This window comes from Apodemus sylvaticus, chromosome 2 (assembly GCF_947179515.1).
Source record: "Apodemus sylvaticus chromosome 2, mApoSyl1.1, whole genome shotgun sequence".
Taxonomy (NCBI): domain Eukaryota; kingdom Metazoa; phylum Chordata; class Mammalia; order Rodentia; family Muridae; genus Apodemus; species Apodemus sylvaticus.
Window position 1 is genome coordinate 64,810,702 of NC_067473.1, and position 24,684 is coordinate 64,835,385.

Here is a 24,684-nt window from a genome sequence, read left to right on the forward strand (position 1 = left end):
CCTACTTTTTCTGCCACTGGGATCATTGGTCAACATACTACATCTTTCTGTGATTACATGTTGAATCTGGTAGGACAGTATTCTGTTTTGAGCATTTCTCATGTCTTTTAAAGCAGCTGTTATAATCTTAAACATTGTGAGAGGTTGTATGTATTCCTGAGTGAAATTTAAACAAGGTGGAAGTTGAAAGAATCTCATCATGTACAAGAACCAACCAGATGCCAAAGCCACTCCTGAGTGTCCTGCCCTCCCTGTCTCTGACAGGCTGAGAGGTGGAGGCAGCAGCACTTCCCTTAGCTGACTCTTCTGCCTCCTCGTGATTGCAGCCGATTCCCAGACACAGATTTGCTGGAGCCTTAATCCCATGCAGCCCATCTGCTGAGAAACTTCACTGCTCCCAAGCCTGACCCGGCGCAGAGCAGACTTGTGGAAGCTAACAGCACTAAGACTGTAGGGACTTGTGATTCAGGTTTGGGGTCTTAAAGCTTCTGTTTTTAATGTGATTATATTGGGGCTTAAATTTGCAGAAAACTGCCCTGCAGTTGTTGTGATATTTTTATTCCATATTAAATAGAAAGATGACTACTTAGAAAAGTAGGAGAAAACATGTCATGTGTGGTGGTATCCAATTTTTTAAAAATTACTTTCAAAAGTAAGGAGGACATACTTGCTTTAAAAGGCTGAAAGAGAAGTGGCAAATGCTATGATTGTATAAGCTGTAAGAGTATTGTGTGTAGATCCTTACTTTATACTTCTCGTGTGTGCGTGCTTTTAACAACAGAGCATGTATTTTAAGATGGGGCACTCTTTTCTAGACCGTAGTTACTCCTGCACATCGTGCAGCCAGTGCTACTTCATATACCGGAGCGATGAAGAAAGCAGTGAGTCCACCCCCCCCCCCCCCATATGCTCCTTAGCGTCTCATGCTCGGGTACCTTGTCTTCACTCACCTGTAACAGCATGTGCGTGGCTCCGAGGGCTGCACTTCAAAGATGGGCCAGTCTGAGACCCGCTGTTCACTTCTGTTACAATTCTCAGACTGGGTGATTAACTCATACAACCTCAAACACCAAACATGTTGTTTCTGAGGCTCTTCAGGGAGATTGGTTATTGGTCATCAGGCTATATAAGCTAAGTGTAATAGCTGAGTAAGAAAATTAAGAAAATTTCCTTTGTTCCCAAAAGAGACCAGTTAATGTTTAAAATTGGTTTCTCCTCTACTGAGATTATGCCTTCGTCCCTCCTTAGCTCAGCCTAGCACAGTGACATCGCGCTGTGATGGTCATTCATTGGCATGGAAATACTGACATGGAAATGAGAGCAGGATCATTTTTCTTACTTTCTTTCAGGATTTGCATTCTATGCTGTGAAGGCTAGTGGGAGTAACAGCAAGACAAATTATAGAAAGGAGCAATGCTCTCTCGGGTTAGTAAGTTACATGGGAACAACTGAGACACTGACCATAGTCGTAGTGATGGCAGCCTTCTTAGACCATTGCATGAGTCAAGTATTATGCTGAACGCATTTTATTATTGTCTCATCTAACTGTTTTCCAAGAAGAAAGTGACAGTATCATTTTACAGATGAAATTCAGAAACAGAAAAGTTAAAACAATGCCCAAGCCATACAGTGGGACTTTAAATGCAGGTAGGTGAACTTTTAGCTTTCTTCCATTGATACTCATATTCCACTGGCCTGATGTAGCTCCAGCCACCCAGGTTAAACTGGGTGTCCCATATAGTGTGCTTCCTAATATACTTGAAATAAATGATAGGGTGAACCCTATCAGATAGGGAGAGACTCACAAGTGAAGGAAATACTCCACCTCTCGTTCCTGTAGGAAAACAAGCCGCAGTTCCTCTACCGGCTTCTCCGACGATCTTGCTTTGCTTGTATGAGGCAGGTGTCTCCTTACAGGTCATAGTAACTTCAGTGTGTCCTCCGCTTTCACTGTTGACCAACCAAGCACTGAAATTGTCAGGCCTGCTCAGTGAGCTTTCAAGCTCACTACCAGGCACCAGTAGACTTGAAGTTTGTTCTCATATCTCAGTTTTCCTCTCTGTCCCCTCAGAGCTCTACACAGAATAATAGTGGGTAACTTCTGTGGTTACTGAAGCATCATTTTTTGATTTTTAAAAAAAATGCCAATTATTTGCTTTCTGTAGTGTTTTAGACCACAGGGATTTATTTTTCTATAAAAGTGTATATCAACTATATCAGCTTTTAAGCTATATCAACTTTCTCTGCTTTGTGTATTGTTTTAAAAGGAAAAACAAAAGGGTGATCTCTATTAATAATTGTCAAAGGTAAGGCTTTACAGTCAACAACTTTGATCTACTTACCAGTTACTTAATATTTTCTGCCCTCGGTTGCTTTGTTTTTCTTGAGTAAAACAAGGATAGTTGTACCTCCCTCATAGACCTGCTTTGAAAAATACAATAAATATCACAATATTTTTGACTTAAAATTATAAATGAAAAATGTGCAGAACATTGTGGCTACTGTTGTAGCTATTTTAAATAAAGCATGTTATTCAACTGCTTAGGAAGTTTCATGTGGGACTTGAGTATATTAACTGCAGGGTGGTTTATTATTTGACTTTATTGTTACTAACTTCATTGAATAACTGACCACTTATTCCACGTTGTGGTATAGTATGGTTGTTTTTAATCTTTCATGTCCACCTGCCATTGGGTATTTTAAACTTCACATAGTTGGGTACCTGCTGTATATAATGCTGCAATACATACCTCCATATAGGTCTTTTAACAAGACCCATATGTTAAAGGAACTCATAATTTAGGATGGTGAGGGCCAACACAGAAGCAAGGCAGACGATGGTGTGATTTGATGTGGAGTAGTCCGTGAGAGAGTAGCAAGTGCCATGGTTACCAGAGGAAATAGCATGTACAGATGTCCAGACACTTAAAAGCTTTGAACAGTGGTAAGACAGGCACCACAAGGTAAGACAAGAAAAGGTGGCTTGGGCTTTAGAAACTCGCAGAGAACTTTAGCCATGTGGAGCTCTTCAAAACAAGGTATGTTAAGAGAGAGCACAACAAAAATAGAGTTAGGGGTAAGAACTGGGATAGCTTTAGAAGGAGTAAAGCAATACCAGCAGTGTGCTTGCAAGTGTTGATAGGATGCAGACAAGGAATGACTTGAGGGGCATTTGGAATTCAGGTGGATTCACCACACATTGTGCTATAGTTTTCTGTCAGACTCTGTGTTTGCTGTAGCTTAAAACAATCCAAGGAAAGGTTGGGGAAATAGCTCAGGGAGTAAAGTGCTTGCTGTTCAGATGGCCAGAACCCATTAAAAAAGAAAACAACAACAAAAACAAAACAAAACACAGTATATTTGTACATGCATATAATTCCAGTCTTAGGAGGCACAGGCAGGAAGGTTCTGGGGCCTTATTAGCCAATTTGTTAACTCTAGGTTCAGAGAGAGACTTTATTTAAAAAAATAAGGTAGAGAACAATAGAAAGAGAAACTAATGTGGACCTCCGGCCTCCCTTGTGCATACATAGGTACATTGCACATATGACACACATGAAAAAGTCAAGACAAACACAGCTTCTGCCTGACATATAGTACTGGCACAGTAAATAGCTGTAAGAGAAAAAGCAAGTAGGTTTTGGGAGCTTTTTCCTGTCAGATGGGTAGCAGACAGTGATATTGCATTTCTGGATGTGGGAGCAGGCTTCAGAGGGTGAACATCTATAGAAAGTCTAGAGTTAAGCCAGGCAAAGAACAAAGAATTAACTCTGGAAAGAGTTTCTTTTCTGGGTCCATATGGCTCTGAGAATTCAAAGCTACTTAGAATGTAAAGCACAAACATGATTAATATACTACCTATCACCCATTATTTATATAGTCGCAGAACTTGTATTTGTTTGAAATAACAACAGGCACAACTCTAATACTACGTTCCTGTTCTTTGTGGTTATGGTTTGACAGAAGGTGATTATGTGCAGAAGTCATTTGGTGAAGCTTTTAGGAGCCACCTTAGATGAATTGTTTGGAAACGTGCCCTTTGTATTTCTCTAGACTCTCATTCCTTGACCTTTTCTTTCTTTTCTGTGATGGGAACATGGCCGCATCTGCAGGTGCCCTGCAGGGTGGAAGATGGAAGAAGCTGAGCCTGTGGTGACAGAACTGCCAGAGCATACCTGGACAGGCCGCCTCTTAAGTCTTTGGTGACAGAACTGCCAGAGCATACCTGGACAGGCCGCCTCTTAAGTCTTTGGTGACAGAACTGCCAGAGCATACCTGGACAGGCCGCCTCTCAAGTCTTTGGTGACAGAACTGCCAGAGTATACCTGGACAGGCCGCCTCTTAAGTCTTTGGGAGATACAAATAAACCTCTTGTGTTTGTGTGTAGTTAAATTTTCCTTACAAATTCATACACATCCACGTTATGTGCGTATAAGTTGTCAAATGTATGCTTTTCTTTTTTTTTTGGATACATTTTGTAAGTTGAAGAAAGACTTTATCACTGATCCCACATTATTTTCAATTCAGATTATGATAAATGTGAGGAAGGAGTTGGACTGTGAAAAATACACAGACCCTTTGCAGTCAGATTAAACAGGTTATTTTTTCAGGGAGGGGGTGTCAGTTAAGCACTAACTTTTCCTAGTAAGGAACCTTAGCTCTCCTAAGGGAGCAGGTAGGTTAAGAATTGTCTTCATATTTCCCTTGCAGATGGCAGATTAGAAAACTGAGTTGGGCGGCTTTCCTAAGTATAAATAGTTTCTTTTAGGTTGGTAGGGCTATTAATCTGCTCAGGCAGCCAGAACAAAATGCAGATGGGTAGTTTGAAGAACAGACATTGCCTTTTACTTTGGAAGTTGGAAGGCTGAGCTCTGGCCCCATGGTGTATCAATCTTGTTATTGTGATTTATAAATAAATGTGATATACCCAAAGTTTGTGTTAAATACTAAATTTTCCTTTCAAATGGAAAGATTAACTAAACATACTTGTACTAAGACTAGCAAGTACTGTTATAAGAGTGTTAAGATCATGAAGAGAAAGTGGTTCACAAATATTCTCATTGCTTTGAAAGTAAATATCATGAGTTACAGGAAATTAAGCAATACTTAAGTGTCAAGTTCTAAACATCAGAAGAAGTTGATTTTGAAAATATGTCATCTAAGAATATCAGAATACAAGTCTTAAATGATCTTTAAAAAAGCTTTATAAAGCCTCATTGAAACACATTAAAAACACTAGTACATCATGTTTATTGGAAACATTTCCATTATTGGTATAGATGGAAAAAATTAAATCATTTTCTAGAAATCCTTTGAGGAGATGTGACAAGCTAATTTGAAATGCTTTGACAAGCAATTGTGCTCTGCTAGTTAAGGCTATTGTTCTCGTGTGTGTGTGTGTGTGTGTGTGTGTGTGTGTGGTTACTATGAGAAAGTGTACTATTGATGTAGATACAAAGCAAAGTAGTGACATATAGTAGAGTCCAGAAATTGATCATGCTTATGTGGAGATGAATGGTATGGCATAGGTTATCCAACCCATGATGCCAGATAAATGTGTTGCTCATTTGGGAATAGGGAGAAAAATTGAATCATTGTACTTTATGCAAAATTAATTTTTGGCTATTGAGACCTATTTACAATATTTAAAATGACAGTTTCATGAGTTGAGATCATGGAATTTTAAATAAAGGAACTTATTTTTAAGACCAGTGACATCGAACTTCATGCACATAAACTTCTTCCAGTGTTGTAGAATTCTGGCATTTCCATGTTTCTGTCTGTCCTTTTTGTAGAGAAACAAGACTTTACCTTCCAGGTAGGTCTGTGCTTCCTTTAGGTCCCAGTCACCTTTTTCTTCTGGGTGGTTCCCAGCACCACTTTTCTGTAGTTCATGTGAAAGAATATCTTGACAAAAGCATTATAAGGGTGAAAAGGTTTATTTGGGTATACAGTTCCAGGGGGAGCCGCAGGCCAGCCCTTTGTACAGTGTGGGAAGCAGAGAACAGAAATGGGCCAGCATAAAATCTCAAAGCTCATCCCTAGTAGCAGTAATGTACCTTTGCCTGGTTCTCCCTCCCAAGGTTTCCATAACCTTCCCAAACAATGCCACCAGCTGGTGATTTTGTTTTCAAACACATGAAATGGGGAATACTTTGCATTCAAGTCACAACGCCACTCCCTCTGAAATTGAGTCTCAGACTTCCATATTCTTTGTGATCTGGATATCTTCCTTGTCCGTGTGACACTGGGCATTATTTGCATCTCAACAAAGAGCTGCTGAATTTAAGATCATAGAAGTGACACAGTCTATGCCATCTGTGAAGAGGACAACCAGAGCAGATTCACAAAGCTGTTCTGTAAGACAGACTAAATCACGCAGAAGAGACAGGTACAGTAAAGTAACGAGGAGCTGGATTTCAGAAAAAAAAAAATGAAATTAACAAGGAGATGAGATTCATGAACAGAACAAGGATCAGGGTGGCCTACATTCTAATATGTTGGGATTCATTGAAGGGGTGTTCCTGGTCCTGACTGTCACTGAGTTTATTCTTGGAAATCTGGTGAATGGTTTCATTGTGACAATCAATGGCAGCTATTGGCTCAAGAGCAAGAAAATTTCTTTGTCTGACTTCATCATTTCCAGCTTGGCCCTCTTCAGGCTCTTTCTGCTGTGGATCATCTTTATTGATAGCCTTATCATAGTGTTCTCGTACCATACCCATGACTCAGGGGCCATGATGCAGCTTATTGATGCTTTCTGGACATTTACAAACCACTTCAGTATTTGCCTTACCTCCTGCCTCAGTGTTTTCTACTGCCTGAAAATAGCCAGCTTCTCCCACCCCTCATTCCTCTGGCTCAAAAGGAGAGCGTCTAGAGTGGTTGTTGGGATGCTGTGGGGCGCACTGCTCTTATCCTGTGTCTGCACCATGTCTCTGATGAATGAATTTCAGATCTATTCTGCCCTCATTGGAAGCAAAGACACACCAAATATAACTGAATACATCAGACTGAAGAGACAGGAATATAATCTGATGCATGTTCTTGGGAATCTGTGGAAGATTCCTTCCTTAATTGTTTCCCTGGCTGCCTACTTCCTGCTGCTTCTCTCTCTGGGGAAGCACACACAGCAGATGCAGCAATACAGTACTGGCTTCAGAGATCAGAGTACTGAGGCCCATAAAAGAGCTATGAGAATCATCCTTTCCTTTCTCTTATTCTTCCTATTCTACTTTCTTTCCTTTATAATCTTGTCATTCAGTCGTTTCCTACCAGAAACCAAGATTGTCAGGATGATTGGAGTGGTAATTACAATGTCATACCTTGCTGGTGATTCATTTATTCTCATTTTATGTAACAACAAGCTGAAGCAGACATTTGTGGCCACACTCCCATGTGAGTGTGGCCATCTGAAGCCTGGATGTAAGGGACCCATGGCTTCGTAAAACAGCAGAGGTTGTAGGATGGAGAGTTCTTCAGCCTGGTTTAGATATGGTACCCTTCCGACTTTCATGGTATAAATCTTTACCATCAATAGAGCTGCTGCCTGCTCTGCCCCTGATCCTACCTGGCTTAGAGGTGAAAATCATGCTTCTTAGGACCTCTTTCCCTTGAATCATTTAGACAGGCTCAACAGCCTTTGGGAATTGCCTGTGTAAAAACACCATACAGATATGGAACATATTTTAATAACCATTAACTTAAGCAGAACCAGTCTGTGTATTAGTTTTATCTGACATTTTATGATGTCAAAAACGGTTTTTCTATAGATGTGGATTTGAATTTTAGTTCTTTTAATTTTCCATTTTTGTCCTTTAGATGAATTTTCTTGTGATTTTTTCCCTCATCAAGATACACTTTGATGGTTAGTTAATATTATTTAAAGAGAAGAATAGACATTGATTTACTTATTGTCATCAAGTACCTTTGTCAAGTCAATGACAATATTTATTCTCATGAATATTATTATTAGCATGAAGAATTCTTTTAACTTTGTGATTATAGTCAGCTAGGATACATGGCATTCCTGAATGTAGATTTCTAATGTGACTGAATAATTACCCTGGATTTTACATTCAAGTACTTTGATGCCTAAGGGGAAATATTGTAACCACAAATGATCTAAGCATCAATCCATATTTATAAAGGAACCTTTAAAGAGTGGGCATTTTTCTTAGGTGAACCCCAGGCAGATTATGGCACAAATCCCTTTCTCTGCTGTGTCCCCTTCACCATGTCCCACAAAAGGTATGTCTGAAGGAGGGGCTCGTTCCTCTAACCTCCTGTTTTAGACTGGGTAAAGCATCTCATGGGACGGCATCTCGTGTGACGGCGTGAAGGACCGGCAGTGGCATGATACAAGTGTAGTTGGAGAAAATGGGGGACACACAAATTGGAGGGAAGGGAGGTGGGAAGAGCAAGGCTTGAGGAGCCCCACCATATTCTGTGATTTCTATAAAGTAAGGCTGCTGAGAAACTAAAACAGTCTCAGGCTAGAACACTCTGGTTCGGGTTTGAAGTTCTTGGAATCTGCCATGACACCCACTAGTCTTTCTGCTCTTGGAGGAACAGATTCTAGATTCAATTAAGCTTGTATGTAATTAGGCATGTCTAAGAAAGTAAGAACAGGAGTGAAGAAATAGTAATTTAATCCTTGAAAGATTTGCATCTCAGTAAAAGCAGCTGCCTCTTAGACCAGAAACGGCGTGTTTACCACACTGGAAAATAAAAAGGAGACCTCCTTCCCGCTGCATCCCGTGCCTGCTTGCTTATTTCAGTTTGTTTTCATCGGCACTAAACGAGGAAAGATGCTCTGGGGACTGTATGTGTTTGTGTTTGCTGGCTCAGTTGTTTTTAATTTTATAGGAATCATTGCAAATCTATTTATTATAGTGATAATTTATAAGACTTGGGTCAAAAGTCAGCGAATCTCCTCTTCGGATAGGATCCTGTTTAGCTTGGCCCTCACTAGATTCCTGACTCTGGCATTGCTCCTACTCAACACTGTCTGCATTGCTACAAATACTGGAAGGTCAGTCTACTTTTCCACATTTTTTCTGTTGTGTTGGAAGTTTCTGGATGCCAACAGTCTCTGGTTAGTGACCTTTCTGAACAGCTTGTATTGTGTGAAGATTACTAATTTCCAACACCCAGCGTTTCTCCTGTTGAAACGGACTATCTCTACGAAGACCACCAGCCTGCTGCTGGCCTGTCTTCTGATTTCAGCCTTTACCACTCTCCTACATTTTGTGCTCACACAGATGTCTCGTTTTTCCGAACACGTAATTGGGAGAAATGACACATCATTTGACCTCAACGATGGCATCTTGACATTAGCAGTCTCTTTGATCCTGAGCTCACTTTTACAGTTCTTGCTCAATGTGACCTTTGCTTCCTTGTTAATACATTCCTTGAGACGGCACGTACGGAAGATGCAGAGAAACACGACTAGCTTTTGGAATCCCCAGACGGAGGCTCACGTGGGCGCTATGAGGCTGATGGTCTGTTTCCTCGTGCTCTACATTCTATATTCAGTTGCTGCCTTGCTCTATCTTCCTTCCTATATGAGGAAGAATCTGAGAGTCCAGGCTGTTAGCATGATTATTACTGCTGCTTACTCTCCGGGACATTCTGTCCTCATCATTATCACACATCATAAACTGAAAGCTAAAGCAAAGAAGATTTTCTGTTTCTACAAATAGCAGAATTTCATTAGTAATTGACGGCATCAATTCATGGTTTGGTTGCATTAGAAACTTCCCAGCGATCTAAGGACTTAATTTAGTGATCCTGTATCTGCCATCCTGACCCTGAGACTGAGTGCTTATATTTTGGTCAATACTGCATTTTTTGGCTAATATTTTAAAGTAAAGCACATTTCTGTAAGAAATTGAAGCATTTATATATTTTTCATGGTAGACAATGGAAATCACCATACTGTTTCAGTAGCTGCTGAAGTACAAGGGAATGTCATGAAGGCCACACTGTGATGTACTTGGTTAGCACAGATTAGAGAATTTGCACCTGAGCTGAACAAGATATTTCCAATAGCTAAGCTGTCACTGAGAGGAGATCGGCTTAAAGTATAGCAAGATAGCACTAAAAGGAAAGATGGGGGGGGCAGGGTTTCAGAGAAAAATAAAAAGTGTATTTTAGGCATGCCAGATAAAGGATCTTGATGTTTGCTGAGTTACTACTATCAAGCAACCCTAGCACTGAATTTTTGGCTTCATCCAGAAAGGATCAGAGTTGATAGGTATGGGTAGGAACTGATAGTAAACAATCCAAATAAAATGGTTTAAACTCAGAGAATCTATCTTGATATCTAGAGAGGCAGCCCTAGAACAGAAGCAAGTTTCATTCAAATAGTGAGAGTAACACTGTGAGTGAAGATTTACAGAGCATGGTAGCCACACCCTGTGGTGCAGAGTTCAGGGGAAGACCAAGAGGCATTGAACTAGTAGGGAGTGCTGGACTTGGTGGGCTTATTTCGCTGGTTTCTACATTGTACAGCTGTCCAGAAGGATGTTGTTTTGGATGATCTAATGGGGGGTGTTGAGAAGTTATGTGGGGATTGAGCATTCATTATTTACAATTATATAGTTAAAACAAATTATGTTGTATTCATATATTTCAAAATAAATAAATATTCACAATGTCCAGATCACCTGACGTTTCCTGTTAAACCCAACAGTCTTAACTGTGATAGCTACTAAATATTACCCAACAGGTATTAATGGTATAAAACCTAGAGGTATTCTTCATGTTATAATGTTAATATTATAAAGGGAATGCTGAAAGTATCTACGCCATAAGAACTATAAATGAAGAGCAGAGCATTTCATTAGTCCCTCAATATAATTTTCCCTTCTTTTTCATGGTATTGAAACTGTTAGCTGTCCAGAATTTGTATGTTGGGGCTATAAGACCAATATATGGAGGAGGTATGAATGGAGGTACTGTATGTAATTTCTAAGTATGTCTGAATTACTCATTCCCTTCCTCTCTACTGTCCTTTTCTTTTTTCTCTTTTCCTTTGGCCCACGGGCTAGAATATTTAGCTATTCTGATCCATGCATTAAGGGAGAACACTTGGGCATGGCAGAGTTGCTGACTGTCCTGGAGCTGGTGCCATGGTTCATGACACGGGACGGTTGCCCCACCACCTCTGAACTAAGTTTGTGCCGAAATTCCAGGATGTGTCAGAAGAAACCAGTGTCTCTATAGTTTGTTTTTATTAAAATAGGAGCTGCTTTATTCTGTTACTTTGATGAAGTAACTTTATGCTTTAGTGATAACATGTCTTCATGTATTTATGATAAAATAGTATATAATGATAAAATAGTATATAATTACTTACAATATTATAATACAAACACATGATATTTGTTAAGTAAAGTAAAACCAAAAGCACATATATGCTTTATTCCTATTTTTATAAAAATATGTACATCTGAAGAAAAGCCTAAAAGGAAATATGTAAATAGACATAAACATGCATTCAGCAATTATTTTTCTGTTGGAAGTTGACTTTTCTTTAAAAATGCTAGCATTAAACCCAAAACTTTGGTTATACTGACTAAGTTCTAAATCATTGAACTACAGCCCCAATTCATATTGGAAGTTTTGAGTAATATTTTTGTATTTTACCAACTTCCTATGATAAACATATACTTCCAAATATATGCAGATAAACAGTATATATCCTATCTAGCTAATGATTCATAATTTTAATGGACAGGAGATTCTTTTTTAATTAATAATTTTATTCATTTACATTTCAAAAGATACCCAACTTCCAGGTTACCCCTCCACAAACTGCCCATCCCATCCCCATTCTCCCCCCTCCCCTTTGCCTCTATGAGGGTGCTCTTCCACCCACTCACCCACTCCTGCCTCACTGCACTAGCACCCCACTATGCTGGAGTATCAAGCCTCCATAGGACCAAGAGCTTCCCCTCCCACTGATGTCAGATGAGGCTATCCTCAGCTACATATGCAGCTGGAGTCATGGGTCCCTCCATGTATACTCTTTGGTTGGTGGTTTAGTCTCTGGGAGTTCTGGGTGGTCCAGTTAATTGATATCGTTCTTCCTATGGGGTTGCAAACCCTTTCAGTTCTTTCAGTCCTTCCCCTAGCTCTTCTATTGGGGTCCCCGGGCTCAGTCCAATGGTTGGCTGTGAATTCTGCATCTGTATTGGTCAGTTGTTGGTAGAAGCTCTCAGGGAACAGCCATACCAGGCTCCAGTCAACAAGTATTTCTTGGCATTAGCAATAGTGTCAGGGTTTGATGTCTGCAGATGGGATGGATCCCTAGGTGGGGTGGTTTCTGGAAAGGCTTTTCTCAAGTCCCTGTTGCATTTTTTGTCCCTGTCTTTCCTTTGGACACGAACATTTCTGGGTTAACAACTTTGAGATGGGTGTGGGGCCCCATTTCTGAACTGTAGGCCGTACCTTTCTACTGGAGGTGGTTGATACAGGTTCTTTCTCCCCTTTGTTGGATATTTTTGCTAAAGTCATTCCCATTTGGGTCCTGGGAGCTTCTCCCTTCCCTGGTGTCTTTGACTCTTTAGGGGCTACCTCCAGTTCTTTATGCCCCACTGCTACATATTTCTATTCGATTTCCTGATCCTGTGTACTTCTCTCCTGTCTCTTCCAATACCTGATCCTTCCCCTCTTTTTCCCTCCCCCACCTTTTTTCCTTCTCAAGTATCTCCCTCCCTATACTTCCTGTGATTATTTTGTTCCCCCTTCTATGTAGGATTGAAGCATCCATACTTTGGTCTTTCTTCTTCTTAAGCTCCATTTGGTTTGTGGGTTGTACTGTGGGTATTTTCAGATTTTGGGCTAATGTCCACTTATCCATGAGTACATACCATGTGTGTTCTTTTGTGTCTGAGTTTCATCACTCAGGATGACATTTTCTTTTTTTCCTTTTTTTATTATATATTTGCTTTTTTTACATTTCTATTTTCTTTTTATTGGATATTTTATGTATTTGCATTTCAAATGTTATCCCCTTTCCTGGTTCCCCCCAGGAACTCCCTATCCCATCCCTCGTGCCCCATGCTCCTGCTTCTATGAAGGTGCTCCCCCCCACCCACTCCTGCCTTCCTGCCCTGGCATTCCCCTGCACTGGGGCATTGAGTTTTCACAGGATCAAGGGCCTCTCCTTCTATTGATACCCTACAAGGTAGCCTCTGCTACATATGTGGCTGGAGCCATGGGTCCCTCCATGTGTACTCCTTGGTTGGTGGTTTAGTTCCTGGGAGTGTTGGGGGCTCTGATGGATTGATATTGTTGTTATTCCTAAGAGGTTGCAAACCCCTTCAACTCCTTCAGTCCTTTCTGTAACTCCTCCATTGGGGACCATGTTCTCTGTCCAATTGTTGGCTGTGAGCATTTGCCTCTGTATTTGTCAGTCTCTGGCAGAACCTTTCAGGAGAGCTGTATCAGGCTCTTGACAGCAAGTACTTCTTGGCATCTGAGATGGTATATGAGTTTGGTGACTGTATATGGGATGGATCCCCAGGTGGAGTAGTCTCTGGATAGCCTTTCCTTCACTCTCTGCTCCACACTTTGGTCTTCCTTCTTGTAGTCTGTGAATTGTATCTGGGCTATTCAGAACTTTTGGGATAATATCCACTTATCAATGAGTGCATACTATATGTGTTCTTTTGTGACTGGATATTTTCTAGTTCTGTCCATTTGCCTAAGAATTACATGAAGTAATTTAATAGTGTTTAATAGCTTTACTAGCTTTTAATAGCTGAGAAGTACTCCATTTTACAAATGTATCACATTTTCTATATCCAGTCCTCTGTTGAAGGACATCTGAGTTCTTTCCAGATTCTGGCTATTATAAATAAGGCTGATATGAACATAGTGGAGCATATGTCCTTATTATGTTTTGGAGCCTCTTCTGGGTATATACCAGGAATGGTATAGCTGGGTCCTCAGATAATACTATGCTTAATTTTCCGAGGAACCACCAGACTGATTTCCAGAGTGGTTGTACCAGCTTGCAATCTGTACTGGCTGGTTTTGTGTGTCAACTTGACACAGGCTGGAGTTATCACAAAGAAAGGAGCTTCAGTTGGGGAAGTGCCTCCATGAGATCCAGCTGTGGGGCATTTTCTTTGTTGGTTATCAATCCAGGAGGGCCCATTGTGGGTGGTGTCATCCCTGGGCTGTCAGTGCTGGGTTCTATAAGAAAGCAGGCTGAGCAACCCAGAGGAAGCAAGCCAGTAAGTAACATCCCTCCATGGCCTCTGCATCAGCTCCTGCTTCCTGACATGCTTGAGTTCCAGTCCTGACTTCCTTTGGTGATGAACAGCAATGTGAAAGTGTGAGCTGAATAAACCATTTCCTCCCCAACTTGCTTCTTGGTCCTGATGTTTGTGCAGGAATAGAAACTATGACTAAGACACAATCCCACCAACAATGGAGGAGTGTTCCTCTTTCTCCACATCCTTACCAGCATTTGCTGTCTCCTGAGTTTTTTCTCTTAGTCATTCTTACTGGTGTGAGGTAGAATCTCAGGGTTGTTTTGATTTTCATTTCCCTGATGACTAGGATGTTGAATAGTTTTTTTTCCAATTAGATATTTTGTTTGTTTACATTTCACATATTATCCCTGTTCCCAGTTCCTCCTCTGTGACCACATCTCCCATCTCCCCATACCCTGCTTGTATGAGGGTGCTCCCTCACCCCCAGCCCCACTCCAGCCTCACTGCCCTAGCATTCCTCTACACTGAGGCATCAAGCCTTCATAGGACCAAGGGCCTCTCCACCCACTGATGTCAGATAAGGCCCCTTATGCTCTTTCAGTCCTTCCTCTAACTCCTCCATTGGGGTCCCTGGGCTCAGTCCAATGGTTGGCTGCAAGCATCCTCATCTATATTGGTCAGGATCTGGCAGAGCCTCTCAGGAGACAGCTCCTGTCAGCAAGCACTTCTTGGCATTAGCAATAGTGTCTGGGTTTGGAATCTGCATGTGGAATGGATCTCCAGGTGTGTTAGTTTCTGGATGGCTTTTCCTTCAGTCTCTGCTCCATTTTTTTTCCCTGTATTTCCTTTAGACAAGAGCAATTCTGGGTTAAAACTTTGGAGATGGGTGGGTGGCTCCATCCCTCAACCAGGGGGCCATGCTTAATCTCTGGATATGGTCTCAACAGCTTCTCCTTCCCCTTTGTGGGGTATTTCAGCTAATGTCATCCTAGTGGGGTCCTGGGAGGCTCTTGCTTTCCTGTCATCTGGGACTTTCTGGTTACAACCCCCAGTTCCCCATCCCCCATTACTATACACCTCTGTTCAATTTCCTGACCATCTGTATATCTCCTCCATCTCCTCCCATATCTGATTCTTCCCCTGTTTCCCCCTCCCACCTCTCTTCCTTCCAAATCCCTCCCACCCTCTACTTCCCTTGATTATATTGCTTCTCTTTCCAAGTAGGACTGGAGCATCCACTCTTTGGTTTTTCTTTCTCTTGAGCTTCATGTGGTCCATGAAGTGTGTCATGGGTATTCCATGCTCTTTGTCTAATATCCACTTATCAGTGAATGCATACCACGTGTGGTCTTTTGTGACTGAGTTACCTCACTCAGGATGATATTTTCTAGGTTCATCTACTTGCCTGTGAATTTTGTGAAGTCATTGTTTTTATTAGCTGAGTAGGTCTCCATTGTATAAATGTACCACATTTTCCGTAACCATTCTTCTGTTGAAGGACATCTGGGTCCTTTCAGCTTCTGACTAATATAAATATGGCTGCTGTGAACATAGTGGAGCATGTGTCCTTATTACATGTTGGAGTATCTTCTGGGTATATGCCCAGGAGTGGTATAGTTGGGTCCTCAGGTAGTACTATGTTCAATTTTCTGAGGAACCACCAAACTGATTTCCAGAGTGGTTGTACCAGCTTACAATCCCACCAGCAGAAGAGGAAAATTCCTCTTTCTCCACAGCCTCGCCAGCATCCACTGTCACCTGAGATTTTGATCTTAGCCATCTGACTGGTGTGAAGTGGAATCTCAGGGTTGTTTTAATTTGCATTTCCCTAATGATTAAGGATGTTGCTTAGTTGCTTCTTGGCCATTCAATATTCCTTAGTTGAAAATTCTTTGTTAAGCTCTGTAGCCCATTTTTTAATAGGGCTATTTTATTCTCTGGAATTGAACTTCTTGAGTTCTTTGTATGTATTGGATATTAGCCCTCTCAGATAGGGGATTCTTACTTGAATATCTAGTTTTTCCTCACTCTCAGGAAAAAAAAGTGACTAGTATTTCTCTTTTTTTGTCTGATTATTATTTTTAATGACAATTATTTTTTAAAGATAAGCACTTAAATGTTTAATTTCATATAATTTATAGTGCCAAACAGTTTTAGATTAAGTAGGTTTGGTTGAGGTTACTATAGAAATGGCTTCCAAGGGCTAGTGAGATGGCTCAGTGGGTAAGAGCACTCACTGACTTCTCTTCCAAAGGTACTGAGTTCCAATCCTAGCAACCACATGGTGGCTCACAACCATCCGTAATGAGATCTGACGCCCTCTTCTGGGGGTATCTAAAGACAGCTACAGTGTACTTACATATAATAATAAATAAATCTTTTTTTTTTTTTTAAAGATTTAAAGATTTTAAAGTGCCCTGAGACACTGTTTTGCTATGACCTCCATCATCGATGGTTCATATAATCTTTCTACCTACTTTGTTGGGGTGTTCTATTTGTGACTGGGTACGCTCTGAACCTTGATGGGTTGTGAGTGTCCATGTTAAACACTATATATTTCACAAAGAAATTTTTCTGATGAGATCCAAAAGCTGCTCTGTTCTACATGTAGGAAGACAGAGATTTAGAATGCAATTTGAGATAAGCCCTTAGCCAGACTAACCAAAGGGCACAGAGACAGTATCCAGATTAACAAAATTAGAAATGAAAAGGGAGATATAACAACAGAAACTGAGTAAATTAAAAAAAATAATCAGATCTTACTACTAAAGCCTATACTCAACACAACTGGAGAATCTGGAGGAAATGGATGATTTCCTAGACAGATACCAAACACCAAAATTAAATCAGGATCAAATAGATCATCTAAATAGTCCATAACCCCTAAAGAAATAAAAGGAGTCATAGAAAGTCTCCCAACCAAAAAAAGCACAGAACCAGATGGCTTCAGTGCAGAATTCTATCAGACCTTTAAAGAAGACCTAACACCAATACTCTTCAAACTGTTCCATAACATAGAAGCAGAAGGAACACTACCCAACTCATTCTATGAAGCCACAATTACACTGATACCAAAACCACACAAAGATCCAACAAAGAAAGAGAACTTCAGGCCTATTTCCCTTATGAATATTGATGCAAAAATACTCAATAAAATTCTTGCCAACTGAATCCAAGAACATATCAAAATGATCAACCACCATGATCAAGTGAGCTTCATCCCAGGGAAGCAGGGATGGTTCAATATAAGTAAATCCATCAATGCAATCCACTACATAAACAAACTCAAAGAAAAAAATCATATGATCATTTCATTAGATGCTGAAAAAGCATTTGACAAAATTCAGCATCCTTTCATGCTAAAAGTCTTGGAAAGAACAGGAATTCAAGGCCCATACCTAAACATAGTAAAAGCAATATACGGCAAACCGGTAGCCAGCATCAAACTAAATGGAGAGAAACTTGAAGCAATCCCACTAAAATCAGGGACTAGACAAGGCTGTCCTCTCTCTCCATATCTTTTCAATATAGTACTTGAAGTTCTAGCTAGAGCAATTAGACAACATAAGGAGGTCAAAGGGATACAAATTGGAAAGGAAGAAGTCAAATTATCACTATTTGCAGATGACATGATAGTATACTTATGTGACCCAAAAAACTCCACCAGAGAACTCCTACAGCTGATAAACAACTTCAGCAAAGTGGCAGGTTATAAAATCAACTCAAGCAAATCAGTTGACTTCCTATACTCAAAGGATAAGCAGGCTGAGAAAGAAGTTAGGGAAATGTCACCCTTCACAATAGCCACAAACAATATAAAGTATCTTGGTGTGACTCTAACCAAACAAGTGAAAGATCTATATGACAAGAACTTCAGGTCTCTGAAGAAGGATATCGAAGACTTCAGAAAATGGAAAAATCTTCCATGCTCGTGGATTGGCAGGATTAATATAGTTAAAATGGCCATCTTGCCAAAAGCAATATATAGATTCAATGAAATCCCCATCAAAATCCCAACTCAGTTCTTCACAGTGTTAAAAAAAGCAATTCTACTTAGCAAAATAATAGCTGTAGGTTTATTACTGAGGCCTGTGTATCAACTCTTAGTTCTTGATCAGGGTTGCAGTATTAAACATGTTTCCCACAGAGGACTGGGCCTTGAATCCTATCATAAAGTGGTTGATTACCCAATAACATTCATGCCATTATTGCATCTTCGGGCACATCTTGCCTCATTGGCCATTACTGAATTTCCCAGTTCACAGGAGGATAAGACTGTTCAAGATACCCCATACTCCCAACAGACTTCTCCTCTGGCTCCTTCAAACCTTCCTCCCTTTCTTCCACAGGTTTCCCCAACCTACACCTAATGTTTGGTTGGCTGTGGGTCTCTGCATCTTTTTCCATCAGTTGCAGGGTGATGCCCCTCTGATGTCAGTCATGCTAGGTTCCTGTCTGCAAGTATAGCAGAATGTCATCAATAGTGTCAGGGCTTCCTCTCATGGCATTGGTCTCAAATCTGGGCCAGTCATTGATTGGTTCTTCCCTCAAATTCTGCTCCATCATTTATTTACCCCTGTACATTTTGTATTCAGGGGTAATTGTGAGTCTAAGGTTTTTTTTTGGCTGGGTTGGTGTCCTAATCCCTTTATTGGAAGTCTTTCCTGATTACAGAATCCATATCCCTTATTGCTTGGGGTCTTAGCTAGCATCACCCTCATGGAATCCTGGGAGTTTCAATTGTTCTCAGTTTCTAGCTTCTCCCAGAGATGACCCCCTCCCATTCCAGTTGTCTCTACTGGTACTTTCTCCCTCTATCCTCCCCCTGCCTCATCCTTCCTGTTCCTATCACCCCCTGTACTCCTCTTCTATACAGCCTCCAATGTCTAATCTATTTCCTTTTCTCAGTGAGATCCAAGCATCACCCCTTTTGGCCTCTTCATTACTTAGCATCTTTGGATCTGTTGTTTGTAGCATGGTTATCCTGTATTTTGTGAGTAATATTCACTTATAAGTGGGTGCCTGTCTGAGTCAGCTGCTAGGTGGAGCCTCTCAGAGGACATGTTCCTGTCTGCAAGAATAACAGAGTATCGTTAATAGTGTAAGGATCTGGTGATTGCCAGTGGATTGGGTCTCAAGTTGGGATGGTTATTGGATGGCAATTCCTTCAGTCTCTGCTCCATCTCCCATGCCTGTGTTTCTTATAGATAGGATAAATTTTGGGTTGAAAGTTTTGTGGGTAGGTTAGACAGTGGATAGAACTTGGGGACTCTTACAGAAAAATAGGAGGAAGGATTGCAGGCCCCAAAGGGAATAGTTCCAAATAGGAACTCCACAGGAAGTACAACAGAGTCAACTAACCTGGACCCTTGGGATTCTCGGAGTTTGAACCATCAACCAAAGAAAATGCATACATGGGCTGGACCTTGGCCTCTCCAGTTATATGCAGCAGATATGCAGCAGGACCTTCATGTGGGTCCCAATCAACTGGAACAGTGGCTATCCCAAAAGAGCTTGCCTGTAAGGGGAATGTTTTACTAGTTAGGCTGCCTTGTCTGGCCTCAATGGGAGAGGAAGAACCTAGCTTTACAAAGACATGAAGTACCAAGTTGGGTGGGGGCATACCCAGGCCCCCCCACCTGCTCAGAGGAGAAGGAGAAGATGGTGGTGGAAAGATTGTGGGAGGGAGTGACCAGGAAGGGGGCAGTGATCAGGATGTAAAGTGAATAAGTAAAAACTTTAAATTAAATTAAAAAAATAAGTGAGTACATATCATATTTATCTGTCTGGGTCTAGGTTACCTCACTCAGGATGATACTTTCTGTTCTATTCATTTGCCTGCAAATTTCATGATGTCATTGTTTTAGTTACTCCATTGTGTAGATGTACCACATTTTCTTTATACATTCTTTAGTTGAAGAATATCTAACCCTCACTCCAGCCCTGCCAAATTGATTTCTAAAGTGGTCATACAAAGGTCATTGCTACCGGCAATGAAGGAGTGTTCCCTTCCCCTTGCATCTCTTTTAAAGAACATATGTCATAATTTTAATTTCTCCTTTGACATCCCCATTTATAATTCCATCGGTAATTCCTGGATGCACAATGACTCCTTGGAAAGTCAGTCTACTCCTTCCCAAGATCATCCCCATGGGCAAAGGACCATAAACTCCAGTAGTTTTGGGGATTAGGATAAAAGGTTTATATCTGTGGCCAAGTCTAGAGCATCACTGCCTACAGAGGTGTGCACGAGATCAGCAGTGCATAATTACGGTTTTTCTGTTTGCTTGTTTTTCATGGCTGATAAGAAGGAAGTGGCTTTTATTTTTGATGTGGAGCCTCAAGCTGCTAGGCCCCCATTTCATTTCCCAATGGTAAGAAATTTCCTTGGACATTAAAGTTATACCCATTGGTCCAATGGTACCCCTTGTACACAATGTCTGGCTATCCCAGGAAGCCTAGGCATTTGTTCTGTCTGATATTTAGGAAATCCATTACTCCTAGAAAAGGCACATTAATTTTTCTGGTGGAAAGTACTATTTCTAAAGCATCCCCATATCCAACACCTGGGATTAAAACAAAAATATATTCTTATAACATTTCTGTATTTTTTGTTTTTTTGTTTTGTTTTTTTTTAAACCAAAATTCTCACTACATCATGTTGGTGTTTCTTTTCTTTTTCTTTCTTTTTTTATTACTATAAAGTGTCCTTCTCCATCTCTTTTGATTAATTTTGGTTTGAAGTCTATTTTATTACATATTAGAATGGTTACTTCAGTTTGCTTCTTGGGGCTGTTTGCTTGGGAATTTTTTCCAGTCCTTTACCCTGAGGCAATGCCTATCTTTGATGTTAAGGTGGGTTTCTTCTATGAATCAGAATGATGGATCATGCTTTTGCATGTATTCTGATAGTCTTGTCTTTTTATTGGGGAATTGAGTGTACTGATGTTGAGAGATATTAAAGACCAGTGGTTAATTCCCTTTATTTTGATGCTGATGATGGTAGTGCATGTGTGTGAATGTGTATGCATGTATATGTCCCTTTTTTGATTTTGATTGTGTGAAATTATTTCCTGTGTTTTCTTGGGTGTAGTTAACCCATTTTGAGTTGGAATTTTCCTTGTAGTACTCTCTGTAGGGCTGGATTTGTAGATGGATACTGTTTAAATTTGATTTTGTTATGAAATATCTTGTTTTATCCCTTTATGGTGACTGAAAGTCTTGCTGGGTATAGTAGCCTCAGGGGGCATCAGTCGCCTGGATTCTCCAAAATATCTACTTGGGCCCTTCTGGTTTTTAGATTCTTTATTGAGAAGTCAGATGTAATTTTGATAGGTCTGCCTTTCATATTGGATATTTTCACTTTCAGCTTATTTATTTATTTATTTATTTATTTATTTATTTATTTATTTATTTATTTATTTATTATATGTAAGTACACCGTAGCTGTCTTCAGACACCCCAGAAGAGGGCGTCAGATCCCATTATGGATGGTTGTGAGCCATCATGTGGTTGCTGGGATTTGAACTCAGGACCTTCGGAAGAGCAGTCAGTGCTCTTAACCGCTGAGCCATCTCTCCAGCTCCTCACTTTCAGCTTTTAATATTCTTTCTTTGTTAGTGTTTTGATTATTATGTGGTAGGAGGATTTTCTTTCTTGGTACACTTTAGGTTAGGGAAAATTTCTTCTATAATTTCTTCCTCCCTTTTCTCCTCCTCCTCTTCTTTTTCTTCTTCCTCCTCTTCCTCCTTTTCCTGTTTTACTTAGGTTTGGTCTTTTCATTGTATCCCAAATTTCCTGAATGTTTTGTGTCAGGAACTTTATATTTAAATTTTCTTTGACTGATAGATTAATTTCTTCTACTGTATCTTTTATGCTTAAGATTCTCTCTTTTATCTCTTGTATTTTATTGGTGATGATTGAGTCTGTATTTTCTGTTCTCTTCCTTAGGATTTCCATCTTCAGGATTATCTTAGTTTGTGTTTTCTTTATTGCTTCTATTTCTATTTTCAGTTCTTGAACAGTTTTGTTCATTTCCTTCACCTGTTTGATTGCATTTTCCCATATTTCTTTAAGGAATTTGTTCATTTATTCTTAAAAAAAAAACTTCATCATCTTCACAAGATTTGGTCTAAGGTCATTTTCTTGAGCTTCAGTTATGTTATGATATCCAAGGCTTACTTGTGTAGGATAGTAGGGCTCTGGTGGTGCCATATTGCCCTCACTTTTGTTGATGGTGTTCTTGTGCTGGCTTTTAGTTATCTTGGGTTTTATGGTTATTATAGGTTTACAAAAGGATTTCTGAGTTTATCTTTATTGGATGAGTGTTTTGGTCCTTCCCATCCAACCCCATCCCTGGTTTCTGTTTCTTCTCTTTCTTCTTGTCTGAGTGGCCCTGGGTTCTGGTGACTAGTAAGCTTTTAGGTCCAGTAACATGTTTCCTCTGGTGTTTTGGGGTCCCTAGTATCAACCTGGAGAGGGTCCCTAGTACTAGAATGGCCTCCAGGAATGTAGGCACAATTGTGGTCTAGAAAATGGAGTACAGGGGACAGTAGTTTATTGCTACTGGGTATGCCATAAGGGGATCTGGAAGGTAAGGGCCTTTGGGTTCTATCATACTTGATTATCCCTGGTGTCACCAGGCCTATGGGAATGCAAGCAGAGCTATGGGCCAGAAACCAGAACACAAAGGGGACAAGATGCAGCTCAACACTGTTCAGTGTTCCCCCAAGGGGACCCAGAAGGCAGGGGATTGGTGGGGAGGGAGTCTCACCTGGTTGTCCCTTGTGCTAGCAGGCTTGTAGGAATACAGGCAAAGTCATTTTGTTTTTGTTTGTTTGCTTGTTTGTTTTTATTTTTAAATTAAATATTTGAATTAAATAATTTAAATTAATATTTTAAATAGTTTAATAGAAAACACTGTTTGGAAAGAAGCAGTATTTTAAATCATCTGCTGATAAAAGTATCAATTTATGGGCTGGAGAGATGGCTCGGAAGTTAAGAGCACTGACTGGGAGAGAATGACTAGTGTCAATATGGGTACAAGCCTCAAGTATGCTCCAGTGCCTAAAACTCTTTAAGTCACTTTCACATGTATTTGCCATTGCCCTGCCTTGGGCATGTCAATAATTGTAAAAACTATGCTCTGTTTTCTTAACAGTAAATTTTATTTTGTGATGGTCATCAAAACAAAACAGTGAAATATTGGTCAACAAAATACAGTAATGATGGCAAAAAAATAATGATTGTACTCTTGAAGGCTTGACTGTTGGAACCCTTGGCCCTCACTTGATGGCACTATCTGGAAAAGTTATAGAAAAGTACAACCTTGCTGGAGGAAGCTCATTTGGGTGGGCATTGAAAGTTGCCACAGTCTCCTCACCTCTTTGCTTCACTCTTACTGTTAAAGATGTGGTATCTCAGATTTCTGCTCTGGATTTCTGTTGCCATGCCTCCCCTGCCATCATGGACTGTCCCTCTGGAACCATAAGTCAGAATAAACTCGTTCTTCCATAAGAAAAACAAACAAACAAACAAATAAGCACGGACTGCTCTTCTAAACGTCCTGAGTTCAAATCCCAGTAATCACATGATGGCTCATAACTATCTGTAATGAAATCTTGTGCCCTCTTCTGGCATGTCTGAAGACAGATATAGTGTACTTAGATATAATAATAAATAAATCTTGAAAAAAAAGTAACAATTTACATACCGCATGAAGCTCAAGAAGAAGGAAGACCAAAGTGTAGATACTTTGCTCCTTCTTAGAAGGTAGATCAAAATACCCATGGCTCACAGCCGACCAATGGACTGAGCATATGTAGGATCTAGAGAAAGGACCCAAGGAGCTGAAGAATTTTGCCGCCCAATAGGAGGAACAGTAATAAGTACCAACCAATACCCCCAGAGCATCCAGGAATAAACCACCAACCAGAGAGTACACATGGAGGGACCCATGACTCCAGCTATGTATGGAGCAGAGGATGGCCTTTTCAGACATCAATGAGAGGAGAGGTCATTGATCCTGTGAAGGCTCAATGCCCCAGTGTAGGGGAACACCAAGTTAGGAAAGTGTGAGGGAAGGGGATTGGCAAGCATGGGAATGGGGATGAAATAGGGTTTTTTTTTTTTTCCAGAGGGGTAACAAGGGAAGGGGATAACATTTGAAATTCAAATAAAGCAAATATCTAATAAAAATAATGAACAAAAAAGTAACTTTTTTGAAATTTTTTATTAGATATTTTCTTTTTTGTTTTTTTGTTTTTTTTGTGTTTTTTGTGTTTTTTGTTTTTTTTGTTTTGTTTTTTTCCATTATTTTTTTTATTTTCTATATTCTTTGTTTACATTCCAAATGATTTCCCCTTTCCAAGATGCCCCCTCCCCATATGCCCCATAAATCTCCTTCTCTCCATCCATTCTCCAATCACCTACCTCCTTTTTCTCTGTCCTTATA

General features: G+C 40.2%; 2 protein-coding genes across 2 annotated transcripts; both read left to right on the forward strand.

The window, feature by feature from the left end:
- The first annotated feature begins 1,583 nt into the window (after window positions 1-1,583).
- On the forward strand, window positions 1,584-7,448 carry Tas2r3 (taste 2 receptor member 3). Its single transcript, XM_052173518.1, has 2 exons — window positions 1,584-1,604; window positions 6,468-7,448. Exons 1-2 carry the CDS (start codon window positions 1,584-1,586, stop codon window positions 7,446-7,448), a joined length of 1,002 nt encoding a protein of 333 aa, XP_052029478.1.
- Window positions 7,449-8,810: 1,362 nt separating this feature from the next.
- On the forward strand, window positions 8,811-9,704 carry Tas2r4 (taste 2 receptor member 4). Its single transcript, XM_052172479.1, has one exon. It carries the CDS (start codon window positions 8,811-8,813, stop codon window positions 9,702-9,704), a length of 894 nt encoding a protein of 297 aa, XP_052028439.1.
- Window positions 9,705-24,684: the final 14,980 nt, after the last annotated feature.

Excerpts from the sequence above, each read along its gene's own strand:
- Tas2r3 (XM_052173518.1), top strand. The coding sequence starts at position 1,584 with ATGAAATTCAGAAACAGAAAA. Across the intron at positions 1,605-6,467 it reads TGAAATTCAGAAACAGAAAA|AACAAGGATCAGGGTGGCCT; the intron begins GTTAAAACAATG and ends ATTCATGAACAG.
- Tas2r4 (XM_052172479.1), top strand. The coding sequence starts at position 8,811 with ATGCTCTGGGGACTGTATGTGTTTGTGTTTGCTGGCTCAGTTGTTTTT.